Source organism: Notolepis coatsorum, assembly GCF_963971535.1.
Source record: "Notolepis coatsorum genome assembly, chromosome: 16".
NCBI lineage: Eukaryota > Metazoa > Chordata > Actinopteri > Aulopiformes > Paralepididae > Notolepis > Notolepis coatsorum.
This window is the reverse complement of record NC_140180.1, coordinates 14254396-14280797: the sequence shown is the minus strand read 5'-3', so window position 1 is coordinate 14280797 and position 26402 is coordinate 14254396. Positions and strand designations below refer to the sequence as shown.

The window sequence follows — 26402 nt, the reverse complement described above, 5'->3', positions numbered from 1 at the left end:
GGATATATCTCAAACCCCGCCCCTCTTTCCTTGATCCTCCCATCACAACCGTCGATTGATTCGAGGATCAAGGAATGAGGGTGGCGGTCGAGATGGGTAAATTCCTATGATGCCCAAGTTGTGACCTTCTAGGGGCTGTGTCTATAGAGTTGTGACCTTCTAGGGGGCGTGTCTATAGAGTTGTGACCTTCTAGGGGGCGTGTCTATAGAGTTGTGACCTTCTAGGGGGCGTGTCTATAGAGTTGTGACCTTCTAGGGGGCGTGTCTATAGCGATATGGCCTTCTAGGGGGCCTGTCTGCGTCTATTCTTTTACTAACGGATTTCCAGTTCTGCGTTCTGCGATCTGATTGGCCACTGACATGTCTGGTGCGATCTGATTGGCCACTGACGTTTCTGGTCATGTGACATGTGCGCCCAATCGCGTGACGCGCCCATTTCTGCCTCGAACAGCAGCAAACTACCTTACGCCTAGTTTATCACTGGTTAAGCTTAGGCGACTCTTTCGAAGTTGGTTAAGGTTAGAGTTTGGAATCAGGGCTGTTCTATCGCCCTGCTCTAAGACAAACTCTAACCTTAACCAACTTCGAAAGAGTGCCTAAGCTTAACCGGTGGCAGAACTTGCCGTCACACGATTTGCGCGACCAGAAACGTCAGTGGCCAATCAGAGCGCAGAACGCGGAACTGGAAATCCGTTAGTAAAAGAATTCAGGCGGCCTGTCTATAATAGTTATTTATGACCTTGTAGGGGGCGTGTCTATATAGTTATGACCTTGTAGGGGGCGTGTCTATATAGTTATGACCTTATAGGGGGCGTGTCTATAGAGTCGTGACCTTATAGGGGGCGTATCTATATAGTTATGTATGACCTTGTAGGGGGCGTGTCTATATAGTTATTGATTACCTTGTAGGGGGCGTGTCTATATAGTTATGACCTTATAGGGGGCGTGTCTATATAGTTATGACCTTATAGGGGGCATGTCTATAGAGTTATGGCCTTATAGGGGGCGTGTCTATATAGTCGTGACCTTATAGGGCGCGTGTCTATAGAGTTATGACCTTATAGGGGGCGTGTCTAGAGTTGTGACCTTCTAGGGGGCGTGTCTATAGTTATGACCTTATATGGGGCGTGTCTATATAGTTGTGACCTTCTAGGGGGCGTGTCTATATAGTTATGACCTTATAGCGAGCTTGTCTATAGAGTTGTGACCTTCTAGGGGGCGTGTCTATAGGTATGACCTTATAGGGGGCGTGTCTATATAGTTGTGACCTTCTAGGGGGCGTGTCTATAGTTATGACCTTATATGGGGCGTGTCTATAGAGTTGTGACCTTCTAGGGGGCGTGTCTATAGTTATGACCTTATATGGGGCGTGTCTATAGAGTTGTGACCTTCTAGGGGGCGTGTCTATAGAGTTGTGACCTTCTAGGGGGCTTGTCTAGATTTGTGACTTCCTAGGGGGCGTGTCTATAGAGTTGTGACCTTCTAGGGGGCGTGTCTATAGAGTTGTGACCTTCTAGGGGCACGTGTGCACGGACACACGCATGCTACGTTGTGCTCAAGTCTAAACGATGCTCATTTCTCATCATATGACATTATCGCCTTGAAAACAACCAGTTCAGTTACACGTGTAGTAATGCGTGAAAAAGTGTGTCGTTTTGTGCCAGAGAGCAAACGAGTGGCACAAGAAAGTGTTTCACTGCCTCCGTACTGTTGCTACTTCCGACCAGAAGAGCACCCGAACGCGTGGCACGTCGTATTTACGGCCCCGCGCCACACCGGTAACTTCCAAAGAGGACTCGGAGGCAACCTTAGCCTCGTAACGACGTGGCCGCCAGGGATCGCACTGTGGAAGATAACCGTGGATTCACATACAGTTTACACTTTATTTGCTTCTGAATGAGTCCATCCATCCTCTCCTTTATCCTCTTCTCTCTTGCCTTTTTTTCCCCATCATTTATTCTCACTCCTTTTCTCTCTCTCTCTTTCTCTCTCTCTGCCTCTTCTACCACTTTTACACCTTTGCCTCTGTTGAGACTTGTCCTCCTTCACTCCTGTTCCTTTTCTCTCCTTTCTCTTTCCTCCCTCTCTTTTTTCTATCTCTTTCCTCTCTCTCTCCACTCTCTCTTTCCACTCTCCTCTCTCTCTCTCTCTCTCTCTCTCTCTCTCTCTCTCTCTCTCTCTCTCTCTCTCTCTGTCTCTGTCTCTGTCTCTCTCTTTCTCTTTTTCTCTCTTTCTCTCTTTCTCTCTTTCTCTCTTTCTCTCTCTTTCTCTCTTTCTCTCTCTCTCTCTCTCACCCTTCACCCCCATCATTCTGTTTACTAACCTTGTCCTCCCTATCCATCCATCATTCCCACCTCTCTTCACCCCTCCTTATGCCTCGCTTTTTTCCCGCCCTGCCCTCCGCCTCATCTCCTCCTCCTCCTCCTCCTCCTCCCCCTCCCCCTTCTCTCCTCCCTCTCCCCTCCGCCTCCTCGCCTCTTCCTTGTCTCACTCCTCCCTCTCTCTCTTCTCTCCCTCCCTCCTCCCTCTCCTCCGTCGCTCCTCTTTCTCACCTCCATTCGTCCTTCTCCCTCCCACCCCATGCACCCCCCCCCCCCCCCCTCCTCCTCATCCTCACAGGTTCTGACGAGGAGGACCTGGGAGATGACCTCCTGCTGTCCTTTGTGAAGGAGTTCTGGTGGTTCCCTCACATGTGGAGCCACATGCAGCCCCACCTCTTCCACAACCAGTCCGTTCTGGCCGAGCAGATGTTGCTCAACAAGAAGTTTGCCATAGTGAGTCCATATTAGGGGTGGGGGGGAAAAATCGATACGTAGTAGTATCGCGATACTGTTGTGTGGCGATACTGTATCGATACAGGGATGCCGAGTATCGATACAGAATCCATCCATCCATCCATGAATATAAGTATGTTTTTAAGGTTTTCTGCAGTAATTCCTAAAACGTGAGTTATAGGCCCCGACACATATGATAGATTAACGATTGGCGTTTCTTTCCTATACACGCTATATTAAAAAATTCAAATGTATATGATCGGTATACATTATGCTTCATCATGCGTGAAGGAAAGGGGGGGGGGGGGGGGGGGGGGTCGTTTATAATTCCTTGATCGTCAGTGACGGCTTTATTTAGTATGGGTTGATACGTTGATCAGACTGATTGCAAACAAAGAAATGGACAATCAAGCTGAAAATAACGTTAGATTCCTCTTACCGTTCGCCGATGAGACTGGAGGAAAAATATTCCAATGATTTGACGTCGATCTGCTAGATCCATTTCCCGTTTGTATGACGCAATAAACGAGTGTAACTCGCCCGAAGTCCACCAGGCGGCGGTATTGATATTGCGTTGCAATATCAGAACAGGGTCCAGCTGCGTCCCAGAGGGAGGCTGGATGAATTATGAATGCCATGGCGAAAAAATTAAACATTGATCCCAAAAGACGAGTTCCCTCGTTGTTGGCGCACAACGCATGGCGGGCAATAACGCGTATACTCGTTGTTGGCGTCCAAAGTGTTAATTAAAGAAATCGTCATAATTTTGAAATGAGATTGCATAGGTCTATGAATCGAGATCGAGATTTTATTTCGATGAATCGCCCAGCCCTACGCTGTAGTCACTCTTCCGCACCTACCACCCAACCGGTGTGTTGCCCAGGGAGTCTGGAGCCTCGTTGGGGAGTAGGTGCGGGAAAAGTGACTATAGCTTGGGCGAGAAAGTGCAGATTAACTTGGGGTTGGTCTCTCGGTGTTCAGGAGACTCGGGCGTATAAAAGAGTCTATTGGATCATGTCTCTAGCGCCCCCACAGCCGTAGCTACAACCACTTATACGCCAAGGCTCTGATCAACATTGATTCATTTTATCCCCCCGCGCTCCCTTCTGCCCCCCTCCCCCTCACAAGCTCCATGTAACGCGGAAGTGCCGCGGTCTATTTAGTTTCACCGGAGGAAACTAAAACCCCCTCTGAGAACACATTGGTGATGATCTCCGATAAAGAAGCATTTTTTGGCTAGCGTTTTTTTTTTGTCACTTGTGAATTCTAAATCCCCAGCAGAGATGGCTAACGCTTAGTGACCGGATCTTGTGATTTAATCCACGCCCCCCCCCCCCCCCCCCCCCCTGAGAACGCACTGGTGTGACGTCTGGTGACCTGAGAAGCTATTTTTGGCTGGCGTTTTTTTCTAAATCCCCTGCTTTAGCAGAGAGAGACATCAATATTAGAAGAGCCCGTCGAAGCTAAAGAGCCTGAACGCACCACAGGCGAAGCCAGGCGCCGTCTATTAATAACCCATTCATTTTCCTATAGAGACGCGGGCAGCGGGAAAATATGAGCGGTCTGTGTCGTAAAAGACGGGTAGAGATGTTCAGAAGCGGTTGCGTTGGTGTATATAATATTATTATTATTATTGTTGTTTCTGACTATGTATTTATGATTGATTGATCTAGTGTTTTGAATTGATTGTGTGTCCTGTTTACATGTAATGCTCTGTACACTCGGCGCCATTGAAAATGAGGGTCTCCCTCAATGACTCCAGGGTTTAAATAAAGTATAAATGAATGAATGAAGGGCGGCTGGGTGGCGCAGCGGACATTGCGCTCGTCACCAACGCAAGAGACACCGGGTTCGACTCCGGCTGTCGGCGTTGCCTCCGGCTTGGGCCGGCCCGTCATACTAACTCAATTGGCAGAGTCAGCGGGTGGAAGTCGATGGGTGGTAATCTGGACGTTGTGGACAGCGACTCCTACATGTCGGTTGGGGGACACCTGCACAGCAGAGACAGGAAATGGCGGGGGTAGTGTGAGCCTACCCCACACGTTACACCTCGCCAATGAGAGTCCGCGCTGGCAGGTGAAAAGATGTGACAGGCTGCCTCCACGTGTATCGGAGGGGACACGTGATGCAAGGCTTCTATCCTCCCTACAACCGACCAGTGGGGGGCATATGCGAGCAACGTTCAAGACGGGGGAGGGAGAATTGGCACGAGAGGTAAATTGGGATGGGGAGAAAAATCACAGAAAAAAGGAGGAGAAAAAGTAGATTAAAAAAAAATTAATGAAGTAAAAAAAATTATAATAATACATAACTTATTATTATGTATTGTTATTATTAAGATTTGTTTTGTATTTGATTAGATTTATTTGTTTGTCTCATTGTTATTATTATGATTATTATTAATTATTGTTATTATTATGTCTTTGTTATTTATTATTTGTATTATTATTATTAATTATTATTATTAGTTTAGTTTTTTATTCTACATGTTTTCCTCACCCACGCCTCCCCCCTCCCTCCCCTCTCCAGGAGCACGGCATCCCCACCAACATGGGCTACGCCGTGGCCCCGCACCACTCGGGCGTCTACCCCGTGCACATCCAGCTGTACGACGCCTGGAAGAAGGTGTGGGGCATCAAGGTGACCAGCACGGAGGAGTACCCCCACCTGAAGCCTGCGCGCTTCCGCCGAGGCTTCATCCACAGCGGCATCAGCGTGAGTTCACGGTGCCCAGCGCATCTGTTACACGACCGCGTTCACGTAGCGCTTTTCTAAGACACTCTAATCCCCTTTTTTTTTTCTTTTTTTTTTTTAGATTAGTTGGATTCATCTCAGTACTCCTATTGGCCAGTTAGATTAATCTCAGTACTTCTATTGGCCAGTTAGATTAATCTCAGTACTTCTATTGGCCAGGTAGAATAATCTCAGTACTCCTATTGGCCAGTTAGAGTAATCGCAGTACTTCTATTGGCCAGTTAGATTCATCGCAGTACTCCTATTGGCCAGTTAGATTCATCTCAGTACTCCTATTGGCCAGTTAGATTCATCGCTGTACTCCTATTGGCCAGTTAGAATAATCTCAGTACTCCTATTGGCCAGTTAGAGTAATCGCAGTACTTCTATTGGCCAGTTAGATTCATCGCAGTACTTCTATTGGCCAGTTAGATTAATCTCAGTACTCCTATTGGCCAGTTTGATTCATCGCAGTACTCCTATTGGCCAGTTAGATTCATCGCAGTACTCCTATTGGCCAGTTAGATTAATCTCAGTACTCCTATTGGCCAGTTAGATTCATCGCAGTACTCCTATTGGCCAGTTTGATTCATCGCAGTACTCCTATTGGCCAGTTAGATTCATCGCAGTACTCCTATTGGCCAGTTAGATTAATCTCAGTACTCCTATTGGCCAGTTAGATTAATCTCAGTACTCCTATTGGCCAGTTAGATGCATCGCAGTACTCCTATTGGCCAGTTAGATTAATCTCAGTACTCCTATTGGCCAGTTAGATTAATCTCAGTACTCCTATTGGCCAGTTAGATTAATCTCAGTACTCCTATTGGCCAGTTAGATTAATCTCAGTACTCCTATTGGCCAGTTAGATTAATCGCAGTACTCCTATTGGCCAGTTAGATTAATCTCAGTACTCCTATTGGCCAGTTAGATTAATCTCAGTACTCCTATTGGCCAGTTAGATTCATCACTGTACTCCTATTGGCCAGTTAGATTAATCTCAGTACTCCTATTGGCCAGTTAGATTAATCTCAGTACTCCTATTGGCCAGTTTGATTAATCTCAGTACTCCTATTGGCCAGTTAGATTAATCTCAATACTCCTATTGGCCAGTTTGATTCATCGCAGTACTCCTATTGGCCAGTTTGATTCATCGCAGTACTCCTATTGGCCAGTTTGATTCATCGCAGTACTCCTATTGGCCAGTTAGATCCATCAAATTTTTCTTACGATGTCCAGCATAGGCCGCCTCCTCCACCTACCGTTGTGGCCGCCGTTTACCGGCGACTAGCACACGTACAACATGGCTAAAAGGGGCAACAGTGGCTCGGGAGGTAGAGCAGTCGTCTGGCAATCTGGAGGTTCCCGGTTCGATTCCCGGGCAGCGTGTCGATGTGTCCTTGAGCAAGACACTTAACCCCTAATTGCTCCCGATGAGCAGGTTGGCACCTTGCATGGTCGCCTCCGCCGTCGGTGTGTGTGAGTGAATGGGTAAAATGTGATTAAAAAAATTGTAAAGCGCTTTGGATAAAAGCTGCTATATAAAAAAGCAGCCATTTACCATTTAAAAGGCTCTGGTTGGTTCTCCAATAGCCCAGGCCCCTGTACAGCAGGAACGGTACACCTCTTTCAGCTGATTAACAATGTTCATCAAACAGGGTTGAAACGTGGGCGCTGCAGTGTTGAGTGCCGCATAGTAGTAAAGACATATTAGTATATTCGGTGGTAATAATAGGCAAGGAAGATGAAGAGTGCATGATAGCAGAAGACGGTGAGACGGTTGTTTTCTTTGTTTATAGCCTATAATTGCTAATCTTACAAACTCATTAAAAATAATTAATTGAATCCGACTATATGTAATTTAAATCTGTAAAAAGAAAAGTAATCTATAATAAGCCAATTATCCATAAACAATGCCTCATTGCCCACCTTTTAAAACGAATGAACAGAAGTGCATTTACGACAACACGTTGAGCTGCTATGCGCAAATTAAATGGATAAACAAAACCACCAATTAAGCTTGTTGTGACCTCAATGTACCTTTTTTCCATCTGTATTCTTCATTTCGGCCGCCTTGGTAATTGAGTTTGACATCGCTGATCTAATGCAATAGAACGCTTCTTTTACCGTACGTGGTTCTAGCATGCTGCTTTAGATCATAATGAAGGTCAGAGAAAGAGTTAAATAGTATCATTCATCGTCTTTATGAGAGGAGAGAGGGAGAGAGATAGAGAAGAGCGGAGGAGAGAAAACGGCTGGGAAAGAGTTAAATATGATTCATCGTCTTTCAATGGGATGAGAGAGGAAGAGAGAAAGAGAAGAGAGAGGACGATGGAGAGAGAGGAGAGAGAGGGAGAGAAAAAAGAGAGGGGGGAGAAGAGAGAATGGGAGAGGGAGGGAGAGAGAGAAAAGAGACATAATGAAAGAGGGATGATTAAGTGGCCATGATTGGGTCTTTGGGTCAGGGACAGTGACCCCCTACCAGACGCCCCCCCCTGGGTTCTTTTTTAGGACAGTGTTCACAGACACGGATACTAGGGGTGGGAAGCACCAGAGACCTCACGATACTATCGCGATACTTGCGTCACGATACGATATATCGCGATACGCTTATCAAATTTAATTTATTACCTTTTTTCAACTGCAAAGTAAAACTTTGTCAACATGTTTTATCTAATAAAATAAAGTTCAGTCTGTTCATCTCACTTCAATCATTTTTATTGCAGAACATGGTATTTTCTCAAGCAGACCGATGTAAACACTGTAATCTGTGTTGCATGTACCTGACAAACTGAACTGTTTGTATTACAGTCATATTCCAACTTAACCCTTTCTCCGCCGATGACGTGTTTACACGTCATTCCTCGCCATGCGTAATCTGCCAATGACGGGTTACGGCGTCTTTGAGATCAATATTTCATATTTTCGTCATGGTATTCACATTTCACCCACGGAGTCTTTGCTGGTGTTGTAGGACTCCGCTCAACTCTGCAACGCTTCAATACCGCCACCTGGTGGCCGATCGGCGAGTTGCCAAAACCGGAAGTGGTCGGAAGTGCTTAGTCCGTCCCCTATTCCGTCTGGCCACTCGCTGTCGCTCGCGGGACTATATCCAGACACCGTGCATATCGATCCGTTGCCATAACTCAATAAACAACATGATTGGACGTATATTAGTATTATACAAACCGGAACTGGATCACCTAGATCAACATCCCATAATAGCGTTCTTTTTGCTCCACGCTCATCACCCAACGGTAAGAGGAGACTGGGTGAGTTTCAGCGTTTTTCTTTACCATTTTCGATACAAACTGCTCTGATCTATACATCACCCATACTACATAAATGATTTAACGTCGGCCACGGAATTATAAACGACCCCCCCCCCCCCCCCCCCCCCCCTCCGGTCAACCGCAGATGATCAGTCAACACGTCTAGGATCATGTACAGTTGACATTTTTTATCTGCCGTCGATCGGTATCAAACTGCATTTGATGACCTAATATATGCATTTATGGCTATATCTCACGTTCTATGAAATACTGCAGAAAACGATAAAAACATATTTATACTCTAGACCAGTGGTTCCCAACCTTTTTCCCCCCAGGGACCCCCAAACATCTCTGATGAAATTCGCGCACCCCCTCCTAATAAGATACCATAAAATACTTTTTTTTTTTCATTTTAATAACAAACTGCTTATACACAGGCATATGCATCACAATTAGACCCACTATGCTTCTTTGACTTGTGCCTTCAATCAACAAATCTCATCTTGCACCATATGCATTTCAAAATGTTTGGCCAATATTCAAATGCTGTATTCATCCTCTCAAATCAGGCCCTAATGGTGAACGGTTTGCATTTATGGAACAAATCAATGCAACAAATTAAACTAAATATGAGACAGGAAATTCCAATCAGTAGCAGAGAGAATCTGTCCTAGCTGGGTTTAATACCTTTTTTTTTGTCATTTTAATAACAAACTGCTTATACACAGGCATATGCATCACAATTAGACCCACTATGCTTCTTTAACTTGTGCCTTCAATCAACAAATCTCATCTTGCACCATATGCATTTCAAAATGTTTGGCCAATATTCAAATCCTGTATTCATCCTCTCAAATCAGTCCCTAATGGTGAACGGTTTGCATTTATGGAACAAATCAATGCAACAAATTAAACTAAATATGAGACAGGAAATTCCAATCAGTAGCAGAGAGAATCTGTCCTAGCTGGGTTTAATACCTTTTTTTGTCATTTTAATAACAAACTGCTTATACACAGGCATATGCATCATAATTAGACCCACTATGCTTCTTTGACTTGTGCCTTCAATCAACAAATCTAATCTTGCACCTTATGTATTTCAAAATTTTGGCCAATATTCAAATCCTGTATTCATCCTCTCAAATCAGGCCCTAATGGTGAACGGTTTGCATTTATGTTGAATGAAGTAAGAATCCACTGCAGTAAAAATATCCTCACCTCGAGTGGTGGTAGTAAGGTTGACTGACATGAGAATGTCCTGCTTCAGATCCTCATTTTCAATATATTGCACATAAACGATGAGCACAGCCTCGTCTGCGACAGTTGTAGTGTTTCATCAAGTTGTATGGCAAATGGACCCTTTCTAAGCTTTTCTGACAGCTGCTGCTCGCAATCACTTGACATCTTATCAATTCGGTATTTCACTACATTGTTCGAGAGTGGTACTGATTTTAGTTTATCCGCCACCTGTGGGCCGCACAGTTTCTAAACCATTTTGATGCAGGCTGGTTTGATGAGCTGCTCGCCAATATTGTGCGGTTTCTTTGCTTTTGCAATTAAAAGCGAACACTCAAAGGAGGCTTCGGTAGCCTTCTGTAAATCACTGCCACCCCTGCTCCACGCTACTCTAACATCAACAGGCTTGTTCGCCTTGAGAGACTGTTCTTTCCTCCGAAAAAAGTCTGGATCTTTCCCAACGGTTTCTGGGTGCTTAGACGCCTGATGTCTCTTCAGCTTGCTGGGCTTCAGGCTCGAGTTTGCCAACTTTTCTCCACAAATCACACACTCAGGTTGTTTGTCTGGTCCCTCAGTGAAGCCCATGGTGATGTAATTTTCGCGATTGCTGTAGGTCCTAACTTTTTTTGCAGATGAGCTGCCATCATCTCCTTTTCGTTTGTCACACATTTTCGCCTCTGGCGGCTGACTGCAGGCGAGCCGAGAAAGTTAACTAGCGTGCTAGGCTAGCTACAGAAAGTGATACAGTCAACTGATTCGCGTTTTAGCGGCTACCCGGTAGCCTACTGTTAACATTCAAAAATCATGTCTAGATGTTTATTTATTTATCTTTATTTTTTTTATTGTAGTGGAGAGACTATTCATGCTTCTGATGATAAAAAAAAAAAAAAAAAAAAAAAAAAACTCAAATCATCTGTGGTCTGGCGGACCCCCTGCGCCCCCTGGCGGACCCCCAGGGGTCCGCGGACCCCAGGTTGGGAATCACTGCTCTAGACCGTATTATTGTATGAATGTGTGAATGAAAAAGTAAAACGTTCCTACATCCTGAACGATAGATAATTGATGTTGAATGGGCCATAGTAATGTCAATTTAGCAATACAATTTAAAAAGTTATAGCCCTGCAAAGAAGGTGAACATCTCCATAGACAAATAGAGCTGGCAGAGAGGCTACAAGGATAAGCTCCGGCAGAGAATGGGTTAACTGAATGCACATGTGTGTGTGTGTGTGTGTGGACTACTGTACTATTACAGGTATTGAAATGAACAATGCAACTTCCTTATAAATTCTTTTTTTATGAATAATTAAATATCGATACTTGGCGTCCTTGTATCGATACAGTATCGCCACGCAAAGTATCGCGATACTACTACGTATCCGGCAGAGAATGGGTTAACTGAATGCACATGTGTGTGTGTGTGTGTGTGGACTACTGTACTATTACAGGTATTGAAATGAACAATGCAACTTCCTTATAAATTCTTTTTTATGAATAATTAAATATCGATACTTGGCGTCCCTGTATCGATACAGTATCGCCACGCAAAGTATCGCGATACTACTACGTATTGATTCCCCCCCCCCCCCCCCCCCCCCCTAACGGATACACACATACACCGTACCGGGCTTGATTCCACTTTGCCCTTTAAAGGGAAATGCCACCCGTTTGAATAATTAATCTCTGTTGCGTCAGCCGCGGCCAGAACCCCCCCCCCCCCCGTCGGTGTGACGTCACCCTGATGTAACGTCCCGGCTTTAGTCCCGGCGCTGCCTCATGAACGATGAAAGGGACCGGAGGAGGCTATAAAAAAAATAAATGCTCAAATTGACTTCTCGCACCCAAACGAGGTTTACACTCTGGCGTTGGCAACGGGTCTCTGAGCGCCGAATCTGAGCCTCATTTGGGGCCCCGGGAGCCCATACTCGCAACGCTCTACTACGCCTCCTCTCTGCGCCGCGGGTTCCTTGTTTATGTAGCTGCAGCCTCTGGATTTTTTTTTTTACATCAGGGTGACATCATATTATTCTTGGGTTCCCCCTCTGGCTTCTGGCTCGAGGCGAGAGCGCGTGGCGGCGGCGGCGGTGGTGCAGGCTCATAAATATTGACCGGGCCTGGTCCTGAGGCGCTGGAGTAACCTACGAGTTCTTTCAACATCCATCAGTCTCTCTCTACAGTTGGTTTATTCTCCCGTCATCAATCCTTCTCTCCGTTCTCCTCCTCCTCCTCCTCCTCCACCTGCTGTTGCTGCTGTCCTTCATTCTCTCTCTCTGTCACTCTCTCTCTCTCTGTCTCTCTCTCTCCATCTCTCTCTCCATCTCTCTCTCTCCATCTCTGCCTCCTTTTCTTCCATCTGTAATGCATCCACCTCCTCCACTCTTGTGTCCATCATTTCCTCTCCGTCTTCTCTTTCTCCACCTCTTTTTTCCTCTCCTCTACCTCCTCTCCTCTCTGTCTCCTCTCCTCTCTGTCTACTCTCCCCTCCTTTCCTCTCCTCTCTGCCTCCTCTCCTCTGTCTCCTCTCCTCTCTCCCTTCCTCCTCTCCTTTCTCCCTTCCTCCTCTCCCCTCCTTTCCTCTCCTCTCCTCTCTGCCTCCTCTCCTCTCTGCCTCCTCTCTTCCCTGTCTCCTCTCCCCTCCTCTCCTCTCTGCCTCCTCTCTGCCTCTCCTCCTCCCTGTCTCCTCTCTGTCTCCTCTCTGCCTCTCCTCCTCCCTGTCTCCTCTCCTCCCTGTCTCCTCTCCTCTCTGCCTATCCTCCTCTCTGCCTCTCCTCCTCCCTGTCTCCTCTCCTCCCTGTCTCCTCTCCTCTCTATCTCCTCTCCCCTCCTCTCCTCTCTGTCTCCTCTCCCCTCATTTCCTCGCCTCTCCCCTCCTTTCCTCTCCTCCCCTCTCTGCCTCCTCTCCTCTCTGCCTCCTCTTCTCTCTGTCTCTTCTCCTCTCTGTCTCCTGTCCCCTCTGTCTCCTGTCCCCTCATTTCCTCTCCTCTCTGCCTCCTCTCCTCTCTGTCTCCTCTCCCCTCCCCTCCCCTCCTCTCCTCTCCTCTCTGTCTCATCTCCCCTCCTCTCCTCCCTGTCTCCTCTCTGCCTCTCCTCCTCTCTGCCTCTCCTCCTCCCTGTCTCCTCTCCTCCCTGTCTCCTCTCCTCCCTGTCTCCTCTCCTCTCTGCCTCTCCTCCTCTCTGTCTCCTCTCCCCTCCTTTCCTCTCCTCTCTGCCTCCTCTCCTCTCTGCCTCCTCTCTTCCCTGTCTCTCCTCTCCTCTCTGCCTCCTCTCTGCCTCTCCTCCTCTCTGCCTCTCCTCCTCTCTGCCTCTCCTCCTCCCTGTCTCCTCTCCTCCCTGTCTCCTCTCCTCTCTGCCTCTCCTCCTCTCTGCCTCTCCTTCTCCCTGTCTCCTCTCCTCCCTGTCTCCTCTCCTCTCTATCTCCTCTCCCCTCCTTTCCTCCTCTCCTCTCTGCCTCCTCTCTGTCTCCTCTCCCCTCATTTCCTCGCCTCTCCCCTCCTTTCCTCTCCTCTCCTCTCTGCCTCCTCTCCTCTGTCTCCTCTCCCCTCATTTCCTCGCCTCTCCCCTCCTTTCCTCTCCTCCCCTCTCTGCCTCCTCTCCTCTCTGCCTCCTCTTCTCTCTGTCTCTTCTCCTCTCTGTCTCCTGTCCCCTCATTTCCTCTCCTCTCCTCTCTGCCTCCTCTCCTCTCTGTCTCCTCTCCCCTCCCCTCCTCTCCTCTCATCTCTGCCTCCTCTCCTCTCTGTCTACTCTCTCCCCTCCTCTCCTCTCATCTCTGCCTCCTCTCCTCTCTGCCTCCTCTCCTCTCCTCTCTCACCTTTACCCTGGGGTACAAGCTGCACCATGGTTTTATTTATATCACCATGGCAACCGATGCCTCAAGAAAGGAAATCATCTCATTATTCCTATTGGCCAATTAGATTAATCTCAGTACTCCTATTGGCCAGTTAGAATCATCTCACTACTCCTATTGGCCAGTTAGATTCATATCAGTAGTCCCATTGGCCAGTTAGAATAATCTCAGTACTCATATTGTCCAGTTAGAATCATATCAGTACTCCTATTGGCCTGTTAGATTAATCTCAGTACTCCTATTGGCCTGTTAGATTCATCTCAGTACTCCTATTGGCCAGTTAGATTAATCACAGTACTCCTATTGGCCAGTTAGATTAATCTCAGTACTCCTATTGGCCAGTTAGATTCATCTCAGTACTCCTATTGGCCAGTTAGATTCATCTCAGTACTCCTATTGGCCAGTTAGATTAATCACAGTACTCCTATTGGCCAGTTAGATTAATCTCAGTACTCCTATTGGTCAGTTAGATTAATCTCAGTACTCCTATTGGCCAGTTAGATTCATCTCAGTACTCCTATTGGCCAGTTAGATTAATCACAGTACTCCTATTGGCCAGTTAGATTCATCTCAGTACTCCTATTGGTCAGTTAGATTAATCTCATTAATCCACAGTCCCTTGCTCCTCAATGGCAAACCAACCTAGATTTACCCTGAAGAACTGGTTCTAACCGAACCGTTCGTTATACAAGCATCACAGAGACATTTCAAAGGTACTCACAGTTGCACGAGGGTTTCGAACAGACAAACGTTAGGGTTTGAAAGCTCGCCGTTGCTAATAAACATTTTAAATAGTTTTTATAAACTGGTCAACACAGCTTTATTTCCGGCATTGGGTGCCTGATGTGATGACGCTTCAGTAGCAGCAGTAGTAAATAGTAGTAGTAGTCGTCTCCTCTCTTGACCTTCGGCCTTCTCTCCTCTGAGCATCACCACCAGGCCGCTTCCTCAGCAGCGGTGATCAAAGCCACTTCAAGTGTTCTTCAAGGAGATCAAACGGCCTCGGGGCTCGTGACACGTCTGACGGCGGCGCGGGCGGGAAAACCGCTGCGTGCCCATGTAGTCTCTCTCTCTCTCTCTCTCTCTCTCTCTCTCTCTCGGCTCTCTCTCTCTCTCTCTCTCTCTCTCTCTCTCTCTCGGCTCTCTCCGCGTCCTTGAGACAGAGCGGTCCGGACGGCCCGGTCGCTTGCTCCGCCGCTAACCGGTGATTGATATTCGGTTCCCAGGACACTCGGAACTGTAAAAACCATTTCCATGAATTTCCATATATACTCCGAGTGGATAAGAGGTTTGCCTTGGGTAGATGAGCAGCATAATATGAATGTTATTGAAAGAAAGCGTTGTGTGTGTGTGTGTGTGTGTGTGTGCGTGCGCGCGAGAGGCAGGCTACCACCTGGGGTATTGACTACTCTGCATTCAGCGGAGCTCTTGGAGTTCTGTGCGTGTGTGCGCCGCAGTGGTTTGAAAGACGTACTTGAGTAAAAGTAAAGATATCTTACTTGACACTGACTCTAGTGACGAAAATCGCCCGATTAAAAGTCTTTGAAGGAGAGTGAGAAGGACATTCATCCGACTGCACGTTAGCCTAGCTTAGCGCGATGAATGGAAGCGGTCGGTACCGGGTTAGCCTAGGTGTCGGCCAACTAACACCTCTAGTCTCTCCCCCTGGAGGTTGAGGTAGGCTACCGGTACTGTCCGTTTCCATTCATTGTGCTAAGCTAGGCTAACCTTCTTGCGTGACTCTGGAGAAAGCCGGTAGGTGAATTTCCCATAATATATATCAAAGTAGTTCACATTTAAATGTACTTAAGTATCAAAAGTAAAAGTAACAAAACGGAACAAAATATTTATTTCTCTCTCCAAACTTTATTAAATGTATTTCTCCCTCGACTCCCTTCTCCTCTTGCCCCCGAAGACGGATCAAATGTAGCTGTGCAAAATAGCTTGAGCGGTCGATGGCAGCCACTGTTGCAAAGCAATTGCTTGACATAACTTGATGCAGTAACAAAACAAACATTTCAAACTATGTAAGCATCCTGCCAAGGTACCGACGTTAGCATTTAATAAAGCTGAATATGCATTTTAGGCTCCAATTGCAACGTTCATCACCTGATATTGTGCTTTCTGGGGTATTTTATGCACCGTGAGGCGAGTAGGGGTGTGAGTGCGACACTTATCATAATCATAACGTGATATGAAGCTCAGGCGTTCACAAATTGACTGGAGCATTTTATTTTCTGGTATTTTCTCGGGACAACTGCGGGAGAGAGAATCTAAATCGAACCGTATTTGTACTAACTGTCCCTCGGGTCCGTACTGAACTGGGAAAAAGGGCGTCCAGGTATGCAGCTCCCTCCACCTGGAATCGGCTACAAGACCACCTGAACTCGCATGAGCTGGTCTCACTGGTTGCTTTTAAAACCCTTCTAAGAGATATAGAATCCAGCACATCTGGCTGCAGATGTTTTGACTGACTTTAAAATTAGGTTCTGTGAATTGTCTTTGTTTTTGTTTTAATTGCTATATGTTTTTTTTTTTTTTTTATTGTTTTCGTCTGTAAATGTGAAACTGTAACTGTGCTGCTGCCTATCTTGGCCAGGACGCTCTTGTAGAAGAGATTTAGAATCTCAGTGAGACTTTTTCCTGGTTAAATAAAGGTTAAATAAATTAAAAATAATAATAATAATAATAATAATAATAATAATAATAATAATAATAATAATAATAATAATAATAATAATAATAATAATAATAATAATTATTATAATTATAATTATAATTATAATTATAATAATAATAATAATAATAAAGCTGTGGACTTGGTGGTGATCAGGATGTCTGTAGCCTGCTATATTATTCTGTTTGGTTATGGACATTACTATATTATTATATTTGGTTATGGACATTACTATATTATTATATTTGGTTATGGACTACTACATTATTATATTTGGTTATGGACTTTACTATATTGTTCTATTTGGTTATGGACTTTACTACATTATTCTATTTGGTTATGGACTTTACTACATTATTCTATTTGGTTATGGACTTTACTTCATTGTTCTATTTGGTTATGGACTTTACTACATTATTATATTTGGTTATGGACTTTATTACATTATTATATTTGGTTATGGACTACTACATTATTATATTTGGTTATGGACTTTACTATATTATTATATTTGGTTATGGACTACTACATTATTATATTTGGTTATGGACTTTACTATATTATTATATTTGGTTATGGACTACTACATTATTATATTTGGTTATGGACTTTACTATATTATTATATTTGGTTATGGACTTTATTACATTATTATATTTGGTTATGGACTACTACATTATTATATTTGGTTATGGACATTATTATATTTGGTTATGGACTTTATTACATTATTATATTTGGTTATGGACTTTACTAAATTATTTTATTTGGTTAATGACTTTACTATATTATTATATTTGGTTATGGACTACTACATTATTATATTTGGTTATGGACTTTACTATATTATTATATTTGGTTATGGACTTTATTACATTATTATATTTGGTTATGGACTACTACATTATTATATTTGGTTATGGACTTTACTATATTATTATATTTGGTTATGGGCTTATTCCCTGTAGCATAGGCTACTACAGGGAAACTTGAGGCATTTTAATTGCCAGGAGTACCATTGATGGCAATAATGCTTGTGATGTATCGATATAGTTAAAGTTGCCACCAGTCATCTATTTTCACTCCGACTCAAGCCGTGGTATTATTCGGTTGCATCCAATTATTTTACTTAATAAAGTTAATTATTGCAAATTCATCATTCCTACTCTGAAAACGATTATTGGTTTTGTGCGAGATTAAGTGAAAGCTACGGTAGAAAGAGATGCTGAGGTGAGAGGTTTCTCTGTGCGTGACTGTGTGTGTGTGTTCCACTGAAACGCACAACGTGCGGAGAATCGGGTGCGTGCGTTGCCTGGAGTCTCCTTTTCGGACCTGTAGCACCCAGCATGCAGTTCTCCAGGGCAGACGTTCGGACGTATGGGAATACTGTGCTTGGTTTAAAAAAGATATGTATTTAAATCAGAAAGCCTAAGCCTACCTCCTCTCGGTGTCAAGGCAGAACGAGGGCATGGCGCAGAAAGCCTACAGTACCTCCTCTCTGCGTCTAGGCAGAACGCATGGCGCAGAAAGCCTACCTCCTCTCTGCGTCTAGGCAGAACGCATGGCGCAGAAAGCCTACCTCCTCTCTGCGTCTAGGCAGAACGCATGGCGCAGAAAGCCTACCTCCTCTCTGCGTCTAGGCAGAACGCATGGCGCAGAAAGCCTACCTCCTCTGCTTCTAGGCAGAACGCATGGCGCAGAAATACTACCTCCTCTGCTTCTAGGCAGAACGCATGGCGCAGAAAGCCTACCTCCTCTCTGCGTCTAGGCAGAACGCATGGCGCAGAAAGCCTACCTCCTCTCTGCGTCTAGGCAGAACGCATGGCGCAGAAAGCCTACCTCCTCTCTGCATCTAGGCAGAACGCATGGCGTAGAAAGCCTACCTCCTCTGCGTCTAGGCAGAACGCATGGCGCAGAAAGCCTACCTCCTCTGCGTCTAGGCAGAACGCATGGCGCAGAAAGCCTACCACCTCTGCGTCTAGGCAGAACGCATGGCGCAGAAAGCCTACCTCCTCTGCTTCTAGGCAGAACGCATGGCGCAGAAAGCCTACCACCTCTGCGTCTAGGCAGAACGCATGGCGCAGAAAGCCTACCTCCTCTGCGTCTAGGCAGAACGCATGGCGCAGAAAGCCTACCTCCTCTGCTTCTAGGCAGAACGCATGGCGCAGAAAGCCTACCACCTCTGCGTCTAGGCAGAACGCATGGCGCAGAAAGCCTACCTCCTCTGCGTCTAGGCAGAACGCATGGCGCAGAAAGCCTACCTCCTCCGCCTGTGTACGGTAGATCATCGCTTAAAATATCCATTTAACCTTCTGTAGTGTGGTAGTGAAAGGGTTAAATGGCATGTAACTTGACATCTCCAGGACCTTTGCTTACTAATCTTACAAATTCATGTGTGGATGAATAATTAATTGAAACCTAATAAGGTATTTTTAGCTTGCAAATTCATCATTATTTGAATTAACTTCACATACCTACTCCAGTGAAAGTGAGGTGATGTTTTGTGTGTGTATTCTACTTCGTTCTCCAATAGTCCAGGACCAGTTTACTCTTAATAATTTATTAAATCCTAATAGGCCTATATGTAATTCAAATCTGTAAAAATGTTTTATCTATAATAAGGCAATTATGCATAAATGATGCCGAATGAACAGAAGTGCATTTACAACAACATATTGAGCTGCTATGCACAAATTAAATAGATACACAAAACAACCAATTAAACTTGTGACCTCAATGTGCCTTTTTTCATCTGTATTCTTTATTTTCGGCCTCCTTGGTAATTGAGTTTGACATCTCTGATCTAATGCAATAGAACACTTCTTTTACCGTAGGTGGTTCTAGTACATTGCTTTAGATCATAATGAAGGGCAGGGAAATAGTTTATCATTTGTATTATCATTCATCGTATTTAGGGGGATGAGAGGAGAGAGAGAGAGAGAGAGCGAGAGAGGGAGAGAGAGAGCGAGAGAGAGAGAGCGAGAGAGAGCGAGAGAGAGAGCGAGAGAGAGAGAGAGAGAGCGAGAGAGAGAGAGAGAGAGAGAGAGAGAGAGAGAGATGGCTGGCTCTGGTATAAATTGAGTGCAGCAGGTGGAATCAATGTGTTGCTGAGAGTGAGAGCGCATAGAAACGGACTGAGTGAACACAACCTGGACATAGAAACACACAGAACTGGCCGCCCAGTGAGGCCAGGCTGTGTTCACTACTTTGTCATCAGGGAGATGTTGAGACAGAATCTCACTTCCTACTACACTGTGTGAGAGCTATAAGGATCTAAGAGAGATTTTCCTTGATAAAGTAAATACAAATGATCCTGCGTTTATCCATCTCCCTGATCCTCAAAAGCTGTTTTATCTATGTGTGTGTGGGGGGGGGGGGGGGGGGGTCAGTGTGCAGTATTAGCTGCAGAATTATGAGGAATCTCTTTTGGTCGCCCCAAACAATAGCTTTAGTTGTGACCCAGCTGAGAGGCCGAAGGCTACAGCCCCCACCCCTCTCTCTACTTAAGATAATAATAATAATCCATTACATTTATATAGCGCTTTTCTCAGACTCAAAGCGCTTTACAACGTAGGGTTAGGGAAATTGCCTCCTTCAGCACCACTGGTAGCACCCAACCTTGGGCTACGCAGGCTCAATGGCTGCCATACACTGGCACCCGGCACACGTCACACTACACAATGGCTGAACGGCTCAGGAGACAGGGATTGATATCAGCCAATTAAGGGGAAGGGATGATTAGGTGGCCTTGATGTCGGAGACCTGATTGGAAGATCAATTGCCTCTTCTTCAGTGTCTCCTAGCTGGCCAGGGGAGAGCACTCCTCTCAGTCAAAGATCATTTAACCCACATGTCATTTGTATTAAATTGTTTTTACCATTAAACCTATTTTGATCAGAAGATCTGTCTACGACATAATCGACCAGTCCGGTTCCACGACACCTGCTTTTGTAATGTAATGCGTTTTTGTTGATTGTTTTTATTGTTATTGGTAACATTATGGTGTCTTTGATTGCTTGTACATGTTATTCAGATTCAGATGCAGATTCCTTTATTGGCATGCATTTCAGTACCTTACAGCAAGAAAGAGTGAAATTCAATTTGTTGTGGTCCCTCGACCATAGCAGCTTCCAACAATATAAATACAATACATTTAGCATAGAATAAGAATAAAATAAGATAAAATATAACAAAAATAAAGATGACTATTATATACAGTTCTAAAAAGGGTCCAGTGCAGATAACAGTATGTAAATATTATACTATATACACATTTAATAACAAAATGGCTATGTACAGTTCCAAAAAAGGTTGTGTGATGATGTGCAATGAACAATGTGCACATTTTATAGCATTCTGTAATATTGTTTGTAGGTAGGACTTGCTTTGGCAGTAGGTACTTTTGGGTCCGTGGGTCTTGACGTGTTTTTATTTTTTTTTACCATGTACCTCGTCACGACAGGTTCTTCCGAGGCAGACGTGTGGTCTGTTCACTCACACCATCTTCTACAAGGACTACCCCGGCAGTCCCAACGAACTGGATAAACTCATCAACGGAGGGGAGCTCTTCCTCACCGTGCTCCTGAACCCTGTGAGTCGCACACACGCAGAGCGGAACCTGTGCTTTTGATTATTTATGGGCTTAGCGCCGGGTTTCCCGCTGCTGTCGGGCCCGGTGGCCAACGAGGCCCGGAATCTGTAGTCAGCAAAAAAAAGTGTTTTTGGTGGGTTTTTTTACGTGTGGGGGGGGGGCTAAGTCTTTTTTGATGGTGGAGGGCTACATTAAGTCAGTGCTAAAAGCTGACTGGAGAGTTGAAAATATGACTACGTAATGTGAACGTTGTTAAAAATACACCGCTTATTCAACACGCGTACATAATCTTCAATTAAAATCAACAACTACGGTATAGACATTTTCACAAGTGTTCTGTCGCTATTCCGTCGCTATGGGAACAGCCTCGGCCCCCGGGTTTATTTCCTGTCGGCGACTGTATTAACAAACACTGCGGCAGGAAGTACAAAGGGGCCTATTTGGAATGTGTACGTTGTCCAAGTTAGAAAAGGTCTGGAGAATCTGGCAACAATGTACATTCTTTGAAAGCTGTTGTTTTCAACAACAGAATAGATTTTTTGCACACTACAAAAAAAAACTCTGTCCCAAAAAAAAGTGCTGATTGGCTACTGATCAGCCTTGGAATGCAATTAATTGGCCCTACTATAGGATACTAACTTGGGAGGCCAAACTTTTTTCTGCAGTCACCGAAAATATATATCGGTGGTAGAGACGATATTTATTTTAACACTTTCTTTGCCAGGCTTATGTACATCCTTATACCATCCTCTGCCAGCTCTATTTGTCTATGGAGAAGTTCCCCTTCTTTGCAGGGCTATAACTTTTTAAATTGTATTGCTAAATTGACATTACTATGGTCCATTCAACGTCAATTATCTATCGTTCAGGATGTAGGAACGTTATACTTTTTCATTCACATATTCATACTAAAATACGGTCTAAAGTATAAATATGTTTTTATCGTTTTCTGCAGCATTCTGCAGAATGTGATTTATAGCCCTAAATGCATTATATTGATGATCAAATACAGTTTGATAGCGATCGGCGCGAGATAAAAAATTTCAAATGGACGTGCTTCTAGAAGTTACTACTTATCATCTGATGTTGACCGGATGGGGGGGGGGGGGGTTGTTTATAATTCCGTGGCCAACGTTAGATGATTCATCTAGTGTGGGTGATATGATCATTAGAGCAGTTTGTATCGAACACGGTAAAAAAAAACGCTGAAACTTACCCAAGTCTCCTCGGGCCGTTGGGCGATGAGCGTGGAGCAAAAATATTCCTATTATGGGATGTTGAAATATGCGATCCATCTCCAGGTTGTATAATAGTATATACGTCCAAATCATGTTGTTTATCGAGTTATTGGTAACGGATCGCTATCCATTGTGTCTAGCTCGAGTCCCGTGGCCTATAGCGAGTGATCGGACCGAATTTGGATGAGCACCAGTTTCCGTTTCCGGTTTCCGGTTTGGGCGATCCGCGATCGGCCACCAGATGGCGCTCTTGAACCGTTGGAGAGTTGAGAGGGGATCAACAGTAGATCTCAAGTCGAAATATGATTGCGATCACAGATTTTTGAAATATTGATCTCATTGACGTGTTACGGCGTCATTGGCAGAATTAGCATGGCGGGGGAATGACGAGTTAAGGCGTCCTTGGCGATTAAAGTGTTAATCGCATATTCCACGTCTGTGAGATGGTTCGTTTTTATTGGCAAAATAAATAAATAAATAATAATTTCATTACAGCAACCTCTAATCACTTGACCCGAGTATAATCCATTATAAAAAAAAAAACTCCTTGTTGGCTAGCAGCCATTTGAATGGAAAACGCTGACGCCATTTTGACAGGCATTTCTCCAACAAATCATCAACCGACAAACGCCATCGCACGGGGGTCGGCCACAATTTCAGTGATTGTTTGTTCTACCAATTTTAAAGTATCGTCTGGGACTTTGGCCTTTTGTGTGGGAAGTGGCCCCAATACCGGAGGAACCAAAACTGCGTTGGGTCGGAGCTCCCGTACCTATAGTGCGTCTTAACCGACGCACATCGCTGGTGACTGTGGGCTCTCTAACCGAGCTTCCCCACTGTAACTACCGTAATTCCTCTAATAGTAACCCCGGCTTGTATTTGTTTCAACTGTAGCTGATACCAGGCTTGTATTAGGAGGAGGCATGTATAAGAGAGAGGCCCATATTTCTAATTTTCAAACGGATCATAATGAATAAATCAACATTTTGTGTCAGTTTGAACCCAGTAAAATGTACTGGGTTCATTTATTGAAACCAAGTACTGTATGAAATACGGTAGTAAACAGTGCAATTACAGGTGGTCAAAAAAAGTTAAATAAAGTAAAATAGTGCAATCACAATACTGGAATAATAATAATAATAATAATAATAATAATAATAATAATAATAATAATAATAATAATAATAATAATAATAATAATAATAATAATAATAATAATAATAATAATAACTTCGTTTTATACAATTCTGAGGTAGGCTTACTCTCTTGGTAAACATTAACAAATTTAACACCATACCATTATATGGTATTTACTGCACAGCCAGGCCAGCATATACATGAAACCCGGCTTGTATTAGGAGGCCGGCTTATAATTGCTTAGCTCAACAGCGCCCCCGGTCATTAATAGAGACCCGGTTTTTAATTGAATACCGGTTACTATTAGAGGAATTACGGTAATTAAAAAAACATCTTTTATAAAAGAAGAAAATCCCCAATGCTCTCGGCCCGGCGGGGGGGTCAACTTGGGCCCAGCGGGCCGCCGGGCTTACGGTGCACTGAGGGGAAACCCGGGGCTTAGTTCACCACCGGTGTTGTACATTCACATTGAACCTCGCTAACACCATCACACAGTCGCACATTCTATCATCGCTATTCTCTCCCTTGTTGAATTGAATTTGTATCGAGTCACTTGACTTGACACATCAGCAGGACGTATATCAACACCTGGAGCTCACATTTTAACCATTTCCTCCTGCACCCCTTACCCTGAACCTGGTTCATCTCCTATTCCCTTACCCCTACACCCCTTACTAGTACCCTAAACACCCTAAACACCCTACACACACGCTCATTACACATAATTACCCTTTTTAATTTGACCACTATGAGTAGCATAGATGTTTGGTCAGGGGATTGGGTTTCTTCATTGAGCGCCTATACTTATCATTAGGGCACAAGTTTTATTATTAAATTCTCCCTCTTTTTCTTTCTCTCTCTCTCATCTCACCCCCGCCCTCTCTTGCTCTCTCTCTCTCTCTCTATCTCTCTTTCTCTCTCTCTGTCTCACCCCCGCCCTCTATCTCTCTTTCTCTCTCTCTCCATCTCACCCCCTCTCTATCTCTCTCTTTCTCTCTCTCTCCAACTCACCCTCTCTGTTTCTCTCTCTCTCCTCCCATCTCACCCCCTCTATCTATCTCTCTTTCTCTCTCTCTCTCTCCATCTCACCCCCTCTCTCTCTCTATCTCTCTCCCCCCCCCCCCCCGCTCCTCCGTCCTACAGATCAGCATCTTCATGACCCACCTGTCCAACTACGGGAACGACCGGCTGGGCCTGTACACCTTCAAGAGCCTGGTGAAGTTCTCCCAGGCGTGGACTAACCTGAAGCTGCAGACCCTGCCTCCCATCCAGCTGGCCCAGAGATACTTCAGCCTCTTCCCCTCGGAGAGAGACCCGCTGTGGCAGGCGAGTGGGCGGGGCAGTACACTGTGTGGATCCTATGTTAACGGAAAACACGCCAACATTTTGGGAAATTTGAATAGAATAGAATAGAAATACTTTAATTATCCCGAGGGAAATTTGACACTACAAAGCGCTCACATTAAACATTTAGACGGAACAAAGTCACGAATAAGAATAACAAAACAAATTGCCTAAGAATACGAATAGAATCAAATATACAAAATATACAGTAAAAATATACAGAAGTTTACAGTAAGTGTAATATTGAACACTTACTGTATGATGGTAACTGTCACCCTGTGCTCAGTGATGCAGTGAGGCTCAGTGATGCAGTGTAAAGTCTGATGGCTGTCGGAATGAATGACTTCCTGTGCCGTTCAGTGCTACATTTAGGGAGTGTTAGCCTAGCACTGAACATACTCCTCCTGTCAGCCAATTAGCTTACCGTCTTCTCCAGAGTGAGACAAATCAAATCAAATTTATTTGTAAGGCGCGACAACGCACGTTAATGTCCCCATGGGCCGTACACGTCTTCTTTAACTCGTTATTGGCCGCCAATCTAATAACGCCAACAACGAGTTTACTCGTTTTTATGATCGTTATTTCCTTTATTCGCTATTGGCATTCATAATTCATCCAGCAAGGCTGTGGGAGCCTCTGGACTCTGTCTGATATTGCAACGCCTCAATACCGCCGCCTGGTGGATTTCGGGCGAGTTGCACTCCACTCTAAACCGGATGTGGCGCTCTGTGCATCTGGGAAAATGTTCCGGCAGAGCTATCTTGTTATGTGGATCGAGACAAACACTCGAGTGCATTGGATCGCTTTCGAGACGCAAGAATCAATATGCTTTCGGCGTTTATTGCGTCGTACAAACGGAAAATGGATCTAGCAGATCGAAGTCAAATAATTCGAATATTTTTTCTCAAGACTCATCGGCCACAGGTAAGAGGAATCTAACGTTAATTCCAGCTCGATTGTCCATTTATTTCATTGCAATCCATCTGATCAACATATGATGTCGTAGCCGTTACTGACAATCAAGGAATCATAAACGACCCCCCCCCCCCCCCCCCCCCTTTCCTTCACGCATGATGGAGCATAATGTATACCGATCATATGCATTTGAATAATTTTAATATAGTGTGTATAGGAACGAAACGGCCAATCGATTATGTATAATATGTGTCGGGGCCTATAACTCGCGTTCTAGGAATTATTGCTCTACACTAAAAACATACTTATATTCACAACGGTACTAACATGACAATGTATGAATGGAAAAATATAACGTTCCCACATCCACATTGAATGGGCCATAGTAATGTCGATATAGCTATAATATTTAAAAAGTTATAGCCCTGCAAAGAAGGTGAGCGACTCCATAGGCTTACAGCACTGGCAGAGAGTGGTATAAGATGGGCAAACTGCGTGGAAGACAATGTGTTAAACAAGTCAAGAAGAAACATCACAATAAGTCAAGAACAAAACAAGAACACCATAAGGTCAATTTTTTTTTTAAATAAATGCAAAATAAATGCAACACTCCCAGACATACCCCACGCGAAGGTAAGGAAAAACTC

At 44.5% G+C, this 26402-nt stretch overlaps 1 protein-coding gene across 1 annotated transcript in view; it reads left to right on the top strand.

Annotated features, from left to right (window-relative positions):
- LOC311242851 (bifunctional heparan sulfate N-deacetylase/N-sulfotransferase 1-like) overlaps nt 1-26402 on the top strand; it is a 75963-nt gene that overhangs the window by 22399 nt on the left and 27162 nt on the right. Inside the window, 4 exon segments of the mRNA XM_084331906.1 lie at nt 2620-2774; nt 5304-5489; nt 20993-21121; nt 24640-24822. Of these exon segments, the coding sequence (XP_084188032.1) occupies nt 2620-2774; nt 5304-5489; nt 20993-21121; nt 24640-24822 (653 nt within the window).